Source organism: Notothenia rossii (assembly GCF_949606895.1).
Source record: "Notothenia rossii genome assembly, chromosome: 3".
In the NCBI taxonomy this organism is placed as follows: Eukaryota; Metazoa; Chordata; class Actinopteri; order Perciformes; family Nototheniidae; genus Notothenia; species Notothenia rossii.
Window position 1 is genome coordinate 78,269,699 of NC_136901.1, and position 18,754 is coordinate 78,288,452.

At 41.0% G+C, this 18,754-nt stretch overlaps 1 protein-coding gene and 1 long non-coding RNA gene across 5 annotated transcripts in view; one reads left to right on the forward strand and one right to left on the reverse strand.

The window, feature by feature from the left end:
- The first annotated feature begins 2,447 nt into the window (after positions 1–2,447).
- Positions 2,448–8,344, forward strand: LOC307033739. Of its 2 annotated transcripts, none has more exons than XR_013806631.1 (3): positions 2,448–3,556; positions 6,501–6,555; positions 7,661–8,344. It is a non-coding gene; the product is annotated as an uncharacterized lncRNA (long non-coding RNA). The 2 variants fall into 2 exon arrangements; XR_013806632.1 differs by having other exon boundaries at positions 2,448–3,520.
- The window catches only part of slc16a2 (solute carrier family 16 member 2), a 32,223-nt gene continuing 21,101 nt past the window's right edge, over positions 7,633–18,754 (reverse strand). Inside the window, exons 6-7 of one of the 3 annotated variants that reach the window (XM_079672303.1) lie at positions 18,001–18,258; positions 12,232–17,339 (exon numbers count right to left, since the gene is read on the reverse strand). In XM_079672303.1, coding sequence (XP_079528429.1) covers positions 18,017–18,258 — 242 coding nt within the window. In that variant the 3' untranslated portion in view covers positions 12,232–17,339; positions 18,001–18,016. Of the gene's footprint in view, positions 7,737–12,231; positions 18,259–18,754 lie in introns of those variants that run through there. The other 2 variants (XM_079672304.1, XM_079672302.1) reach the window with 2 other exon arrangements.

The following is an 18,754-nucleotide window of genomic DNA, read 5'->3' on the forward strand; positions in this document are numbered from 1 at the left end:
GCCTGCTTGTTTCTTTAAAGCTGTATGTGTTGGGCCTCAGTGTGTGAAACGTGAAAACATGAGCTGCCTTTATCTCCTCATTATCGGTGTAGGAAGTCTCCAGGGGGGGGGGGGGGGGGGGGGTTTGGTTTGGAGGACAGGACATGCGTTGGCAGAGACGTTTCAGCAGCACACTCATGCCTGGCTATCTCTCTAAAAACAATAACACACCAGCCGTAATCTCACAAACACACAGACCACCTGCATGCAGCTCCGACTGAATACTGGGTAATACACATGATCCCAACTAAATGAAAGTGGGCAGCAGAAGGGATCGAGCGATTACCTATCAGCTGCTGGGATTGTGTCTGCAGCAAATACAGAGAAATCACATTAACAGTATGAAACACAGGTGGTCAAACTGACGCTTCTACTGGATTTAATCAATAACCGAACATTTTGAATTTACTTCATATTTTTTCAGATTTAAGTGCAGTTCTCGCTGCATTCAAAGCGGCCTTTGATGTCAGTTTGTTCTTGAAAAATACAGTAACAGACTATTGTACTTTTTGAAGCAGTTCATCCATTACAGAGAACCTATTTTCATTATTGATCAATATTGAATCAGTTATTTGGTATCCTATATAATGTATCTTCTTTATTAATCGACTTTTTTTAAGTTTTAAGTTTTCAGACTGCTTGTTCGTGTAATCAACAGTCAAAACCCCAAAAGTGCTTAGCTAACAATCAAATGAACCAGAAAAGTATCACATGAGAAACCAGTGAACAGATTATCAAAGTTTAACCTTTAGAAATAATCAAATTCACACGAATGTGTTAAACCACTGACGACCTCAGCCCTAACTAATAACTAATAGAAACTCAGACATGTAAGACATTAGAGTTGACGTAAAGACCAACTTGTTTTAAGATACTGTCTAATGTAAGTCTCAAATATATTCATAATTTCTTTTTGAGTCTGAACTGAAAGTATAAATCAGTGGCTGACTAAAAGTATGAGAACTAAATCTAGATTACTTTTATTGTAAGATTAGTGGCAGGGATTAGTATGTACTGTACTTCTGGTTAATTCGCTTGGACAAAAAAACAGTTTAAAGACTGGGACTTAAATTAAAGTTGTTTTCTTTAAGTTTGCAACAAAGCAGAGGCCCAAGCTCGCCTCTACCTCAGAAGAATGTTTTCATCAACAGTTTTCAAAGAAAACTATCTTTTATTATTGTGGCACTGAATTGTACTGTATGATGCTATTCAAAATGACTTATTATGAAAGTAAGATTCAGATTTAAAGTTTGCCAACATGACAAATGTGTGATCTGGAGTTTCCATTTCTCTGGGCCCCGGTATATGATTGCAACAGTGTAAAGTAATCTGCTTCCCTGTTTGCAGATCAGCGAGGAAGTGCAATGAAGCGAGCAGGAAAGAAAACAGTTTGACACAACAGAAGAAATCACCACAGTTTTATCACTTTTCCTTACATCACTTCCCTTCTTTCCCTGAACCCCTGAAGACCTGGAGGAGGCCCCTGGATGTAAGATAATACAAACCAGAAGTAGACCTTTTCCTCTTCTTCTTCTTCTTCTTGCCAGTTACACCACTGAAAATGACAACATTATATGCGCACACTTTGGTCTATAGTTGTACAATGACAGTATACATTACACACTGTAAATATTTACGGAGCATTTTCAGTCTCAAATGAAAACCAAAAACGACCATCAGCTACTGAATAATTGCAGCACAATTTCCTTTTAACATTCGTAATTCAGGTTCAAGGTCGCCCTTGAAAATCATCTACTTGACGTTTAGCCTCCCACCTGATACGTCCTCCAGAGGAGTCACAAGTGATAGATATGTTCTATTTCTAACATGAAACACATCATGTATCACTCGCGTTGTAAGGACGTGACTCACTGTGTGTGTGTGTGTGTGTGTGTGTGTGTGTGTGTGTGTGTGTGTGTGTGTGTGTGTGTGTGTGTGTGTGTGTGTGTGTGTGTGTGTGTGTGTGTGTGTGTGTGTGTGTGTGTGTGTGTGGCTTTAGATCTCCTCCCACAAGTTTCCATTGTGTCAATTTGCACACCGATGAAGTTGGCTTTTCACATTGGACATTTAGAATGAACTCTAAATTCTAAACATGCTACCACTGGCTCAGATAATGAAAAACAACAAAATAAGTTACCATAGCTATGCGGATGACACACACATTTACATAACCATTTCACCAGGAGACTATCCTCCAGTTAAAACACTGAGTAAGTGCATTGAACAAATCAATGACTGGATGTGTCAGAACTTTCTCCAATTAAACAAAGATAAAACTGAGGTAATGGTTTTTGGAGCCAAGGCAGAACGTATAAAAGTTAGCGCTGAGCTTCAGTCTGCAATGTTCAAAACAACAGATAAAGCCGTGTAGTCATGGACTCTGACCTGAGTTTCAACAGTCACATTAAAACAGTTACTAAGACTTCCGGTTTGGCTGTATATTGAGTAGTCACGTTTTTGAGAAGCTCCGCTTCCTCCTCAGAAAAATATATAATTTAACAATAAATTTCTTCGTGAGAGGCCTGCAAAAGTCGGCAGTATAAAATGTTGAAGCGTAACAGAGACATGGGGAAACTGCAGAAGAGCAAAAGTACCGAGAAACAAACTACGACACAGATGAAATTAGCGACGAGGCTAGCGCTAGCATCAGGCTGGATGCTAGCAGCGATCAGGACGAGGCTCCGACGAGGACAGACATCATGGCAGTTATCAATCAGCTAAATCAAAATGTAGACTCGAAGTTCGAGTTGCTCAATGCCTCCATAGCTGGTCTGAAACAGTCACTGGGCGAGGTAGAACAGAGTAATTTCTACCGAAGGTGGACTGAACGAACACGAGACCTGAATCAAAGCTTTGGAAGACCAGTGCTCAAGATGGGCTGAGGAAGCCAGCTCAACGGGCGGGTGGACGACATCGTCTCTCGCTCTCGACGACAAAACATTCGGATAATAGTTGTTAAGGAAGGCATGGAAAAGGGCAACCCAACAGACTTTGTTTCAAAATGTATACCAGCACTACTGGGGGAAGATAACTTCGACAATAAACCTGTTAAGGTGGACCGCGCACACAGGGTCCGTGTACGGGCAGCAGCAACAGATGGCCCTCGTCAACTGATCGCCCGCATCCATTATGACTCAGTAAAGGAGCTGATACTGAGACTTTCCTCACATAATTTCTCTTTACAACATGAGGGAGCACGCATCTTTATTTTCCCGGACCTGGGCCCAGCAGTGATGAAACAACGGCAGCAGTTCGACAACACCAGGACCAGGTGCAGGTCCGCGGGGTTGAGATGCGGGTTCCGTCACCCGGCTACATTCGTTGTCTCAGTCGGCGAAGATAAGCGCACGTTTAACAACCCGAAGGATGCCGAGAAGTTTCTGGATGACAAGCAAGTGTCACGTTAGACCAGCTAAACAGGATTAAGGACAACGATGACAGTTAACTTTAAAGCTGAGACGCATTTGATTACTCTCTGCAGGTGAGGAGGAAGCGGACATGTACGTGTTCTATTATGGTATTTTACGAGCTCAGGAAGTTTGGATTTGGGGGTGTTAGTTCTCAGAGGGGAGTGGGAGGCAGAGGGACCCGGAGGACAGCGCAGTGTTTGGTTTGTATTGTTCATCAGCGGCAGTTCATATACTAGGTTTTTGCAATTTAATGGCGGTTTGTGTTTTTTCTTCTTTGCATTACAATTGGTTACATGTTCTCACAATAAGTTATTACATAAGCATGGGGATGTGTCATGTCATTGAATAATGGTGATATCACAAGGATAGTAAGCTGGGACGTAAGAGGTTTGAATCACCCTGTTAAGAGAGGGAAGATAATGGCACACTTGAAACGTTTGAAAGCTGATGTTATGTATCTTCAAGAGACGCACATTAAGAATACGGCTAAAGACAAACTACGTATGGGATGGGGACCACGAATATACCAGTAAAACTACGGTGCCAGAGCTAGAGGGGTAGCCATTATCATTAAGAAAAATGTTTCGCTTGAACATAGGTGTACAGTCAGTGATCCAAATGGCAGATTTATAATTGTATCAGGCACACTCAACTCTGCCCCCGTCACGTTGATTAATGTTTATGGTCCAAACTTTGACGACCCTGTATTTTTTCAGACAGTTTTGAATGGAATTCCAGATGTTGGCAACACAAACATTATAATGGGAGGGAACTTTAATTGCGTCTTGGACTCTTTGCTAGATAAGCAATCCCAAAGGTCGTCCGTGAACAGTAAACCTAGCGAGGAGTTAAAAGATACTATGCATAACCTACATTTAGTTGATATTTGGAGGCTACTTAACCCTACTTAATCCTATTCAAGGATTGACTTCATGTTGTTGGATACTAAGCTGATCTCTAGTGTAGCGACTACACAATACCACAACATCTTGATCAGTGATGCTCCCATGTCACTCGATATCAGATTTAACAACCATAAAAGCGAACACACCTGGAGATTCGACAACACAATTTTAAAAGAGAAAAGTTTTCTAAAATATGTCGGTCAGGCTGCCTGATATTATAGCTACAAACGATACAGGTGATGTGGATGATTCAGTATTATGGGAATCCATTAAAGCAGTGCTTAGGGGCAGCATCATATCCTATGTAGTAGGTAGGAGAAAACAAAGAGAAAGGAGGTTAGTGGAGCTGGATGAAAGTGTGTCTCAGCTAGAACGTTCATACAGAGCCTCCGGAGACCCCGACACATTAAACTCTATAGTTTCCCAAAGAGATGAATATAACACAATTGTATCCACTCAGGTTAGTAAACAGATGAACAGAGTTAAAAAGACGCAATTTGAATTAGGAGACAAACCTCAGAAATTGCTGGCACGACATCTGAGACAGGCACAAGCCTCCCGGGCAATTCTGAGAATAAAATCAGACATGGGCACGGTCCTCACTGACCCTAAAGAAATAAATGCACGTTTCATGGAATTCTATTCAAATCTGTGTAAGTCCAATGGTAATTGGGATACAGATGCAAATAAGTCATTTCTCTCTGAGCTGAACTTGCCTCATCTCAACGGTGAAGCAATAGCGGATCTAGACAAAGACATCTCTATGGAAGAGATAATAAAAGCAATTAGTGAATCTCCAAATAATAAGGCACCTGGCTGGATTCACTATAGAATTTTACAAGTGCTTCTCTAAGGAACTATCCCCACTGCTGCTGCGTATGTTTAAACATGCAGCGTCAAATGGCCGACTGCCTCAAACGCTCTATAATGCAAATATTTAATTGATCTTGAAAAAGGGCCGGAATGAGCTGGAAGCCTCATCTTACAGACCTGTGTCACTGATCCCTAATGAAACAAAGTTGATTAGCAAAATTCTAGCTAACCGATTGAAGCTTTATATCCAGACAATTGTACTCCCCGATCAAACAGGCTTTATTCCCAATAGGCATATTTATTTCAACCTACGACGCCTATTTAACATACTATGCTGAGCACAATACAGAGATAGTTGTGATTTCAGTGGACGCTCAGAAGGCCTTTGACCAGGTCGAGTGGCCATATATGTATTTGACCCTAGAGACATTTGGTTTTGGGAAGATGTTCATTGACTGGATACGGATTTTGTATGCTCATCCCACAGCTAGTGTGATCACTAACCAGAATATCTCCTCCCAGTTCCCACTATATCGTGGCACTAGACAGGGAGATCCGCTCTCACCTTTTTTATTTGCTTTAGCCATAGAGCCACTAGCCACAAGTATACGGCGGCATCCCGGAATATCACCTGTCTCCATTAAAGGGCAGAAACATCAACTGTCATTATATGCGGATGACATTTTGCTATATGTGTCAAAACCACAGGAATCTATGCCCTCAATTATGGAGCTGTTTAACCATTTTGGCTATTAGAAAGCTGCAGCTGATTCAGAACGCCGCTGCTCGAGTCCTCACTAACACTAAGAAATTGGATCACATCACTCCTGTTCTGAAGTCTTTACACTGGCTTCCTGTGTGTCAAATAATAGATTTCAAAATACTGCTGCTGGTTTATAAAGCACCGAATGGTTTAGGCCCAAAATACATTTCTGACCTCCTGCTAAATTATGAACCATCCAGATCTCTCAGGTCTTCAGGGACTGGTCAGCTTTCTGTCCCCAGATTCAGAACTAAACATGGTTCAGTTATTATGCTCCAAAAATCTGGAACAAACTCCCAGAAACCTGCAGGTCCACTGCAACTCACTACTTTTAAATCCAGGCTGAAGACTTATCTTTTTGTCGCTGCTTTTAATTGAAACTGAGCCGTTGTGTTCATCAGTAAAGTGGAACTTCTGTGTGAACTATTCACATCTTAAACTAAACTGTAACTTGTTATTCATGTACTTTTTATTCATGTACTTTTATTATCTTTTCTTTTTAATGACTGTTTTTAAATGCCTTTGTCTCAATGTCTTTCATTCCTTGCCTTGCCTTTGTTATGAACTCAGACACTCAGGATGTAGGACCCAATTGCACGACCCGGGAGACAGAGGTAAAGTATTGGTAAGATACTTTATTTTCCAGAAACAGCAAGATGAACAAAAAATGGTCACTATCGAATCTCTAGCTGAGATGACAAAAATTGAGAACAAAATGAAAGCGCTCACGTAGTGAGGAACAAAACTTTACAAAAGCACAAAGAGAGCATAGACCTGACCATGGCAAGAGACAAGACGAACTGACACTGAACACTGGGAGACAGGGGAATTTAAACACATGACAACAAGACACAGGTGAAAACAAGCAGGGGCAGTGCTGGTGATGATGAGCACAGGAGACACACAAGGGGTACAGGTCACAATCAGACACAAGGAAAATTACGACGGAGAAGGACCAGATAATATACAAGGAGGAAAACAGAACAGCAAAAACCCATTACCAGACACACCAAACTAAAACCGTGACATCATATGACATAAGAATCGTGACAGCCTTGCCTTGCCTTGCCTAAAGAGTAACTATGAGAGAGCCTGTAAAATGCCAGATTGGAGTTCAGTTGAAAATATTACAAATGTCTGAAAAAATGTAAAACAATCTGGTGTATTTCCCATTTTATTTTTTCCCTTATTTTTTTTGCAAATGCATGCTATAATTGGATTATTTATGCTTTATTAAATAGTGATCTAATGTGAGAGAGGCCAGATGTTTATTATGACAAAGAAATAAGAAATGACTTCGCTAAATTGTGATGGCTTCAGGTTTTTTTCATTGTTTCATTATGTCTTTCTTCAGAAATGTTAACCCTGTTTTATAATTTAATAATTTACTTAATTAAAACATTTAACACATTAACACACTGTGTGTTCTCCCTCACATAATTATGAGCCAGTTTGTGACAACCCGTATTTATCATTATCACTGTCAAAAAGTAAAGATAATTCATAAGATCGTGTGTAATGGCAATACAATATTTCTAAGAAAGTATTTCTAGATCCTGACACAGAAATGATTCAGCTGCGCCCCCTACTGGACAATCTACAGTGTTACATTCACTGCACTGTGTGGAGACACTTTTGGACTTTTTGCAGTTTTTTTACAGTACAATGGAAACAGCGTACATTTGTATAATGTGTATCCATCTAACAAATTAATTTTATTCCAAAATAAGGAGGAACAGACAGACAACCCTGAGCTCTACAGCATCGACTCAGGCTGCTGCAGGTGTTTCAGTCTCCCTTCAGCTCCTGGCAAGTAGAGTTTTTATTTGTTCGACTGGGTGCATCAGCTCTATCCAAATGCCTTTCTTTCTTTGTCTCACTCTCTCGCTGGTTCTCCCCCACACATTATCCTTTGGTTTTGTAGGTTGGGACATACAAGATGCTACGTAGACCTTCCACTCTCTGTTAGATTCTTGGCACATAAGTGATCAAACTGGTGTGATAAATAAGAAATGTATCATATATTAGTTTAGCATAATTTTAACCAAACATTGGTTTTGTGTCATTCAAGCGGTAGTTTATTAATGGTCACTAAGTGAAACCCTGTGGATGATAAAGCAATAGCAAGATAGACATAAAGCTTATGAAGCCACGATGACACACTCAAAAGGTGCTGCGGCTGGCACAAAACAGAACCACAAGGAAGTGTACTGTAGAAGTTGAGAATTTCAGATTTGTATACCATTGTGTATTGTTTTATATAAAAAAGACATGTTAGAACACAGGTGTAAATCTTATAGTTTCAAAAGCAAAGTGCTCGTCAGGTTATCTCCAGTGCACTTACAGTATGTCCCGTATCCTGCTATTTGATTTCTTGTTTTGTTATCTGATCTCATATATATAAATATAAAATATATATAAAATATATATAACATTGCATTTAGCTGACGCTTTTTTCCAAAACGACTTACAATAAGTGTGTTCGACCAACAAGATACAAACTTGAAGAAAACAGAATCATATAAGTACATCAGGTTTCATAGAGCTAAAACATTTAAAGTGCTACTCAACTGGTTTTATATAAGCCAGCCCTTTATTAGTATATAAGTGCTTTGTTAGCAATTCTTTGTTAGTAATTCTATCGATCGAAGTGGAGTCGAAAGAGATGAGTTTTCAGTCTCCCCCGGAAGATGTGCAAGCTATCTGCTGTCCTGATTTCAATGGGGAGCTCATTCCACCATTTTGGAGCCAGGATAGCAAACCCACGTGTTTTTGCTGATGGGAACTTGGGTCCCCCTCGCAGTGCGTGTGCAGCGAGCCGTTTGGCTGATGCAGAGCGGAGTGCACGTGCTGGGGTGTATGGTTTAACCATGTCCTGGATGTAGGAAGGGCCAGATCCATTCACAGCAAGGTATGCAAGTACCAGTGTCTTGAAGTGGATTCTAGCAGTTACCGGAAGCCAGTGAAGGGAGAAGAGGAGCGGTGTGGTGTGGGAGAATTTAGGAAGGTTGAAGACCAAACGAGCCGCTGCATTCTGGATGAGCTGCAGAGGTCGGATGGCACATGCAGGTAGACCAGCCAGGAGGGAGTTGCAGTAGTCTAGGCGTGAGATGACGAGAGCCTGTACCAGAACCTGCGTCGCTTTCTGGGTCAGCTGGGGACGTATCCTCCTGATGTTGTAAAGCGTGTATCTGCAGCAGCGGGTTGTAGCAGCGATGTTTTCAGTGAAGGACAGTTTGTTATCTAGGGTCACACCCAGATTCCTTGCAGTCTGAGTCGGGGAAACAACAGAGGGGCCGATGTTGATTGTTAGGTCAAGATTGGGACAATCTTTTCCTGGAAGGAAAAGCAGTTCAGTCTTGTCAAGGTTGAGCTTGAGGTGGGGAGCAGACATCCACCGAGAGATGTCTGCTAGGCAAGCAGAGATGCGTGCGACGACCTGGGTCTCTGAGCGGGGAAAGGAAAGAATTAGTTGGGTGTCGTCAGCGTAGCAGTGGTATGAAAAACCATGCGGACTAATGACAGATCCGAGCAAGTTTGTGTACAAGGAGAAGAGGAGGGGACCAAGAACAGAGCCCTGAGGGACCCCTGTAGTTAATTGACAAGGGTTGGACTCGGACCCTCTCCAAGTTACCCTGTAGGTGCGGTCTTTGAGGTGAGGAGGGAAAGTGCAGAGCCTGAAACTCCAAGTTCTTGGAGAGTGCGAAGGAGGATCTGATGATTCACTGTGTCGAATGCAGCAGAAAGGTCCAGAAGGATGATGACAGAGGAGAGGGATGCTGCTTTAGCAGTGTGCAGTTTCTCAGAGACAGCAAGGAGGGCAGTTTCTGTTGAGTAACCTGCCTTGAAACCAGACAGGTGCGGATCCAGAAGGTTGTTCTGATGGAGATAACAGGAGAGTTGTTTAAAGACAGCGCATTCAAGTGTTTTAGACAGGAACGGGAGGAGAGAGACAGGCCTGTAGTTTCTAACATCAGACGGGTTGAGAGTGGGTTTCTTTAGGAGAGGGTTTACTCTTGCCTCCTTGAGACTGTTTGGAAAGTGACCAGAAGTTAGAGAAGTGTTGATGAAATGGGTGAGAAACGGTAGAATATCAGGAGCGATAGTCTGAAGGAGGTTTGAGGGGGGGGATAGGGTCCCGAAGGATGGTTCTATTAGCACGCAATGCGTCATTTAGCCAGGGAGCAGGAGGGGACTGACGAGCCTGCCAAGATGTGAGAGGACAGAGAGAGTCCAGAGAGGATGAGAGAGTAGAGGAGGGTTTCTGCAGCAGAGTTTGGAGGCAGGAGTTGGAACGAGTCAGAGGAAGGGAGGGCTGAGAGCACCGATGAGGCAAAGGTAGAGGGGGAGAGGGAACGGAGGTTACGGCGGCAGGTGCAGAATTAGAAGAGATTAGTTTGTTATGTTTGGAAAGGGGTAGAGAGGATGAAATTAAGAAGTGATCGGATGTATGGAGCAGGTTTACAGAGAGGTTAGAAGTAGTGCAGTTCCTTGAGAATATGGGATCAAGGACATTGCCAGCATTATGAGTTGGTGGGGATGGAGACAGTGAGAAAGCAAAGGTGGGTAACAGAGATGTTAGTTTGTCTATCTTCCCTGTCTGGAGGTTGAAGTCTCCGAGAAGTACAGCGGGAGGGCCAGTTTCAGGGATGTGTGAGAGGAGATGATCTAATTCCTCCAAGAAGTCTCTCAAGGCGCCTGATGGACGGTAGACAACAACAATGGTTAATTGTAGAGGATGGGTTACTGTGACGGCATGGAATTCAAAGGTGGAAGGAGTGAAGTTAGGTAGCTTGAAGAGGGAAAAGCTCCAGTTGGGAGAGAGCAGGAGACCAGTGCCACCTCCTCTGCAAGAGGGTCTGGGTGTGTGGGTGAAGGAATATACTGTGGAGAGAGCTTCTGGGGTGGATGTGTTGGATGGAGTAATCCAGGTCTCAGTGAGAGTAAGGAAATCCAGAGACTGCAGGTAAGCGTAGCCAGAAATGAAGTCAGCCTTAGGAACAGCTGACTGGCAGTTCCACAGGCCCCCTGAAACTGGATGCTGGATTTCAGTGGAGCATGTGGGATAGACGAGAGCTGGCCGGTTATATCGATTAGGAGATAGACGGGGCCAGTGATAATTGCGAGAAGACACATAAACAGGAATTGAGAAAATACACATGATTATAGCATGAGGGGCTAAAAAACTAAAGAAAATAAAGTAAAACACCAGCGATACTTAGCTCAATCTGAGTAGGATTTGCCTCCCTCGTGACTCCCGCAGGACTCTAATGTCCAGGATAATGCTACCTTTTGACAAAAAATGGACACCTGATTGCTGAGTTCTCACAGCTGTGGGGCCACGCCCCTTTAATTAGTTAACTCTCTGCAGCTGGTGGCCCTCAAAAGGAAATCTAGACTGGCTCCCTCCTAAGTTGTTATTGTCTTTTCAGTTGCACAATGGTTTTACAATTACATTAAAGCCCAAGTTATAAAGTTATGAGTTTAACCCTTAATACAGTTACACCGACTCAATAAAGCTCTTAGTATTCTACAAATGTTTAAATCAAAGTTAACCCTTGCAGTCAGTTAGTTCAGTTTTAAGGTTTCAGTCAAATGAGTTGTCCCAAGTTTCAGACAGATACTGTAGCGGTTTTGAGATTTAAAATCACAATTTCGATCAGATCAACTACAGAGCATTTATACAGATTACACACACTGAAACAGAGAAGTCTAAAAACAGAATGTTACTCACACAATTCTAGAAGTCACCAGTTGTTATCCTGTCAACATCAAGTTGCACACACATACAGTATATATAAAGTATTGAAAGAAAGAACAAGGTCAGATCAGTTATATAACTGCCTCATTGTTTAATAAGAGATATATTTGTTCCCCAGTTAAACGCTTATTTCTCCAAAAGAGAAAAAACAGCCTCCAGCTAGCATATAGCAAGGCTCCACAAGTGGTGTATGCTTGGGCTTGTGACACGTACAACAACAACAACAGTTCCCTGTGTGAACATAAAGAACTCTGCAGCCTCTTCTGCACAGCTGTGAGATACTGAGGTTAACTCGGGGAATGGTGAGTCAAGGGAGGACTTGCTGCCTGAATGATCTCAGCAGCGTTGCCTTGGTGATAATGAGCATATCACATGATAGAAGACCCATTCAGTGTGTCCCTAAACAGCAGCAGTGTTCACGTCTTTGTGCATTCAAAGGGGTCTGGGGTTAATCTCCAACATGACTGCCTGCAGCGTGGAAGTGAGGCAGTTAGAGACTGAAAGCACACGGACAACAAAAGAGTGACTGGCTAGCATGGGTTGTTTTCATATTACTTCTTTATTGTTGGTTTAATAGAAAAAAATGTGTCTCTTTTGATACAGATTCAAAATTACTTCAACAAAGGAAAAAAAAAACACAAAAAATGACAGATTTTTCTAGCAGCATGACTTCATTTTAGATCTTGTGGCGTCACTGGCCTTGTTAGAACATTTTGTAAAATGACTAAAAACAAAAGTATGTATTCATATAAAAAGGTATAGCTTGTACAGGAAGGACAGAGCTTTAAGAAGTGAAGAGAGGCAATAGAGGTTTAACTGCAGCAAGCTTAGAGGTCTGGAGAAAGAAAGCTTAGCAGAGCCCTGCAAGGAAATATGACTCATATTTCCTGATGTAAGGCTGTGGGAAGGGCCAAAAGCCGCCATTCAGAAATATATCACTAAACAAAGTATTTATAGTTGTGATCGCCGAGATAGTGAAAAATAAGCACGATTAACACAGGGTCTCTACAACATATGGAGCACATAAAGACATCTTTAATGTGTGACTAAAAGCAATCAAATATTTCCTTCACGAATATTGAAAGTGATGACTGGTGTTGTTGCTGGAGGTGGCCCGTAGCAGTTTTATGAGGTGTTGAACTTTTAGCTTCATGATGTAAAGACCCTCAGCTATCCTGTTTCACAGAGTGTTTGTACAGTTTCAGGCAGAGGGGAAAGCACAGATTGAGGTCAGAGGGCATGGCACGTTGCAGCGTAGAATAACAAGGATCAATATTGAAGTCATTTGTTTTGAATTTTTATTTTCTGCCAGAGGAAATCTAATGTAGTGAGACTGAGAGGCCGGGTTTGTTTTCTGGCGACTGACCCAAAAGATATCAGCAGTAAATTCAAGCAAAAGCTAAATGAAATAAAGCGTTATTTGATCAACACCACACACTGATTGGATAATTAAATAAGACACATGCTGATTTGAGTTAATTCAATCTATTTTGAACTGATCTTAAAAGAATGTCACACCTTAAGAGACCAAAACGTGCCTGAATGTGCCTCCAAGACCTGCAAACTGTTCATCGAATGCAAGAAAAGAAAAGTAGAATGTAGAAATGTTACATCTGACCAATTTGACTGTCAGGGACTTTCTGAAAGTCAAACAAAAAACATTCTAATTGGAAAAGACAGTCCAAGACATTAAATAGTGTTAGCAGTTTAAAGTTTAGGTGAGAAGTCCAAGTAATCTTCATGGTTTTTAGAGTTTGACTTGTGAAGTGGTCACAGGAAATGGACTGCGAGCCCAGCTGCATAGACGAAAAGACTTTGGCTAGCTAAACACTGGATCCATAGAAAACCATCTGATGTTTTGTATCATTCTTCATTCATTCAGCTCCTTCACTTTTATATTTCAAATCTGACCAGACAGACCAAGTCAACCGTTTCCAGTAGTCATTAAAGAAGTGAATCACTAAAAACACTAACCCAAAAAATATCTATTGTTTGAAACAAAAAAACAGTTAAATGATTATTTTAAAAGAACATTACAAAGTATATAAAGTACATATGTTTATACACGTCAGAGTTATTTTTACAAGAAGAGCACTCGGCTGGTTATGAGCAGGAACTGGGTGAGTCTAACTCATCCAACGTTAACAATGACTACAGAGAAAGAAAGAAAAGTAAAATAGTGATTAAAAAGACAAGTTAAGATCTGAAAAATGAACTCTAGTCTTAAATCTACATCTGGTTGTTCAACTGGTTCAGTTAATGTAAGGCATATTTGAGGTTACTGCTGATTAAAATGTCTTGCCTCTAGTCCTCGTCTCATCTTCAACAGTGATGTCAGGCTGCTATCTAACAAGGTAAAGACACAACCACACATTGAAAAAGGATACAGGTTCACAGTGAAATTACAAAGAAAACTCAATTCTAGTCAATATTGTTGGGACGGATACGTTCTGAGCGTAGTAACACATAGGCCTCCGATAAGGCGGAGGAAGTAGTTTGGACAGATTGCGGGACTTTAGGGGACACAGGCCTCTGGTTTGACAGAAATGACTTGGAGCAGTAACAAAACTAAAGTTAGAAAAAGAAATGATTATCAAACAAGCAAATCTTTTATACAATTTCTGTAAAAACTCTGTCTTTATAGTGTGGTCGGAAATGTTCCAGTCATCTTAGGTCCATAGATTGTCTTTTTATGCACTTTTTTTTATAAGAATCATCTCCTGCAACTTTTTTAACACAAGCAGTAAATAAATTGAATTTCACAGTTTTCAATTATTTATAAGCAGTGTTCAAACAGTTACTTTAGAAATGTCAAAGGTTAAAGTTAAATCGATTTAATAACTTTGTTGAAATCATTTCACTTATTATATCTGATTACGTTTTTGAAACTGGGTAATAAGCTTAAAACAGCAGTGTAAACATCAATACTACAGTACTACACCGTTGCACCTCTTTTAGAAAGTTCTTCAATGTAACGTGCAGTTGTAACAAGTAAATCATTTGTTCAACATACATTTCTTTGGAGGAAAACGATTGTAATAACCAACATTTTGATAAAAAAACGTAATTCTATTACATAGTTTTCTCTGAATTTAATACATTATATACATTTTGTAGTTTAATTACATTATATGTAACTAGTTAATCCGCAACACGGATTTTTAGGAGGAATATATTTAGTTAAATAAAAGCTTTTCATTGTATAAATATAATATTATATAAGCACTTTTATTTTTAAGATTGAGTAGGGCTCAGAGTTGCCAGTCCGATTACTGTGAGCTCCATGTTCAGGTTAATGTGGCTCTAATTGGTTTGGAGGCTGATGGGTTTCAAACTCAAACTGTGTAGACATATATAATACTACTTGGACATTTCAGTACGACTACCTTTTGTTCCTGTCTCACTTCCTCAGTCAAACTAGAGGCCTGTCTCTTTGTTTTCTTTCAGGAAACATTAAACCAATTTGTGAGTCTACACCGATTATGGTTTAGTGTCTTTTTGTTTAACTTAGTTAAGGTTATAAGACATGTATTGAACTCCATTTCAAAACAGACAGAGAATGAGGCTGTCTTAAAGACAAGCAATACAAAAGCCACCAAATACGGAGGTAGAGGTGAGAGAGTAGGAATGCTGAGCATCAGGAACAAAGGGGCAAATGGATAAGGCAAAATAAAGAAGAAGGATATGGATTACGCATGAACTGTTATATTATAGGGAATGGAAGTTTGACGTTTCCACATTTTTGTAGTTTCAAAATGAAGTTTCTAAGGAAGCGATGGTGATTGAAAACAGGCATTTGGCAGCTTTGTGCTCTGAGACCTGATTCAGATTCCAAAAGCAGAACCACTACACAGAAATTATTAACTAGAAAGAACCTGTTCAACTGGTTTTGCTGAGGATTGTTGATTGCTGAGGTATTGATGTATGTTTCCTATTCAGAACTGGTTTTCCTGTAGCCCCAACAACTACACTCAGCAGTGAGGTTTGTGTAGCTTTCAGGCTCTTCTGTAACACAAGAAGCCGGGTGAGTGATGGCAGGGACAGCAAAGAGGGGGATCGGCAGAATGGCACCTGAATACCAGGGAGTCTCCGTTCTTTCTGTGTACCAACGCCCCTCTCTGCTACTCAGTTAAGCATTCAACCACAGAGTGTAACTCAAACAGTCAATTATTGCAGCTTACTTCACATCTGTCCATTAAAGTTTATGATTCAAAAAACATATAGTGCAGAGGTAAGTGGTCCAAATGTTTATGAAACACAATAGCTGCAAACTGTCCTCTTGAGTTTTATTACTGCCAAAAAAGTGAGTGTCTACCCTCATGACTAAAAATGTAACGAAAGCAGCATATTGAATTTATTATCCGTGAAATGGTCCGATGAGGACTCAGTCCATTTGGCAGCTTTAATCTCAGTAGTCCCCTCTCATCAACAAAGTGTGACATTGTTACTGCCTTTACTTTTAAAACTGCACACGCACATTCCCACTGAGGAAAGAATAAACTGATACGAATCTGAAATTAAAAATAAGTCTATATTACCAACAGGGTCTATCTCCATTTAGAACTGCATGATTCCAACAGGAATACAGTGTGCACACTAAAAAATCTACTGTGAAATATTTTCCGTAACAAACGTATATTTGTCTAGCACTCTGCTGAGAAAAAGATGATTTGAAAAAACACATGCTGAGAGTTCAGGCTGTACTGACTCGCGAGAAGACATTGTATCAACTGTAGTGTTAACTTCAAGGAATCCAGGCAGCGGATGCACAGCTCTCACAGCTCTCACAGCTCCCCCCCTCCCCCCCCCCCCCCCCTGCTGACTGCACAGGTTAAACTGCAACAAGCCGCCAAGTCACTGACCTAAATTCAATCCGTGAAAAATATTTAACACTCCACTGTGAGTCAACAACTGTTGCAATCCCATCTGACTCCCATTCGGGGAGGCTGGCAGAGTTAAGGTCATTATTTTGGACCCTGGGTGTGAGTGTGCGGTTGAGTTGAGGTGATTGTGTCGGGTGGATGATTTCTCAGAAGAATTGTCTGTTACCTCCTGTGACATTTATAAAATAAACTAGTGTTCCTCGTGTAGCAGTCACAGCAGTACACTGCAAAAATAGAATAAAGCAAACCTGTGAGTCAGCTACAAAAACTAAGTAAAAGGCATTGTGTTAAAGAATTAGATGCATGAGGAACAACATGAAAGTGTGAATGTATCCCTTCACTCATTCTTATTTTATATGCCTCTTATCTCAACTAAGATTTTATATGCAATCTAGAAACAAAGCATGGCATTTTTTTTAGGTAGTAGCAATATTAATGCTGTGATATCAGAAACCACTGTCGGTTAAAATCACTTCATTTCTTTCCTCTTTATATGTTACTACAGAGTCCACGCTGATTAAACAATCCTAGTTGAGACTGTGCTTCCTCCTTAGACATTCCCATCATCCACCGCTGATGAGACTTCTTTTTGTCCTCTCTGTGGCTTGAAGCCAGAGCGCCCTTTTCAATTTCTCTCCACATGAAAGTAACAAATAGCCAATGAGAGTCCAGGAGGGTGAGAGGGTTAAAGGTCAGCCGACAGGAAGTCCATGGTTGAAAGGAGGGAAATCTAAGGATGAGGAAAGGGGCTGGTGGGCTGAATACCTGGAAAAGAAGCAAAAGAACAGTAAGATATTTGAAGAAGAAATATGTATGCATCATATTTCCCTATATACAAACATGATCTATGCTCGAAATCCTTCTATTTCAGCCCTGTTAGAGAATGGCTGATTCTCTGCTGGCCCCGCCCCCTTTTGAGCAACAGGCATTCCTTTATTTATTTCTTGCTATTTTACACATACTCTCTCCAGTACAGCTTAGCTCTGAGTGTTAGCGATGCTTGCTAATGTAAACAAAGACCATATTACGTCCGGCATTGTTTCTGATAGTAACGTTTCTGATAGGGCCGTGGGCGTAAAGCCAGCCCACATTTCCGATATTACGTCATATCGGACGCAAATCTGAATCAGCTCCGTTGTATCCCCATTTTTAGAGATTTGGTTACGGAGGAAAAGAGAGGGTTTTATTTTCTGACACTTTGTGAGTTCCCTGACACACCGGGGACACATATTTATGTATAAAAGACATAAAAAAGTGCATTTAGCATGATAGGTCCTCTTTAATGCTTTGGAGTGAGCCATCCCTGAAAGGAAGTTTTAGAAACAGTATAATACTAGTAATATCATTTATTTCAGTTCATTCAAATAACAACTTAAATAATTAATTAGTTACTAAGCTTCAAACTATTCAGTACAAAGTAGGTAACCTTTGAACGGTGTGACTCAGATGTGTGTCTCTACGTCAGTGTAGCCCGGCAGGATGTCTCCGTTGGAGCAGCTCTTCTGCTCCTCCGCTGGTGAAGCGGCGGGAAGCATGTGGGTGGAGGTCTCGTCTGGTGAAGCCGCTGCCTGCAGCCTGCGGTGAATCAGGGGCACAAAGAACAGCACCACCCCCCCCACCATGGGAGGCACCCCAGCAAGGGAGAAGGCCACGGTGTAGTCCCCAAAGTAATCGTGTAGGAGACCTGAGCCGTGGAGGCAGGGGGACACAGGTAATGTTATTGTGATTATTGATGTAGCAACTGTTATGTCAACTATTGGTATTTGGACTATGGTTTTGTCTCGAGTTTATTATTTTGTCCATTGCCATCTTGCTTTAAAGCTGTCACCATCTTGTTTTTTTTAACTAGCAGTGACAGGATAGGGCGGAGTACAACTGACACCAAACAAGACATTTTCAGGCAAACAAAATGTTACAATGAAGTGAAAACACACCATGAAAGGGTTTGAACTGGGACTCAAACTCAACAACTTCCAAACTGGACAACAACATGGTGGCAACTTGTAAATCATAAGGTAGCCACAGCCTCAAGCATACCATGATTTGTGGTGTCTTTTACTTCTAATGGAACTATAATTGACTAAATGTGAGACCACTAAGTCGTTAGAGAAATGTTTACTGAGGTGATAAAGGCAGAAGGAAAGTCAGATGCTCATAGACTTCTATGAAATCAGATCATT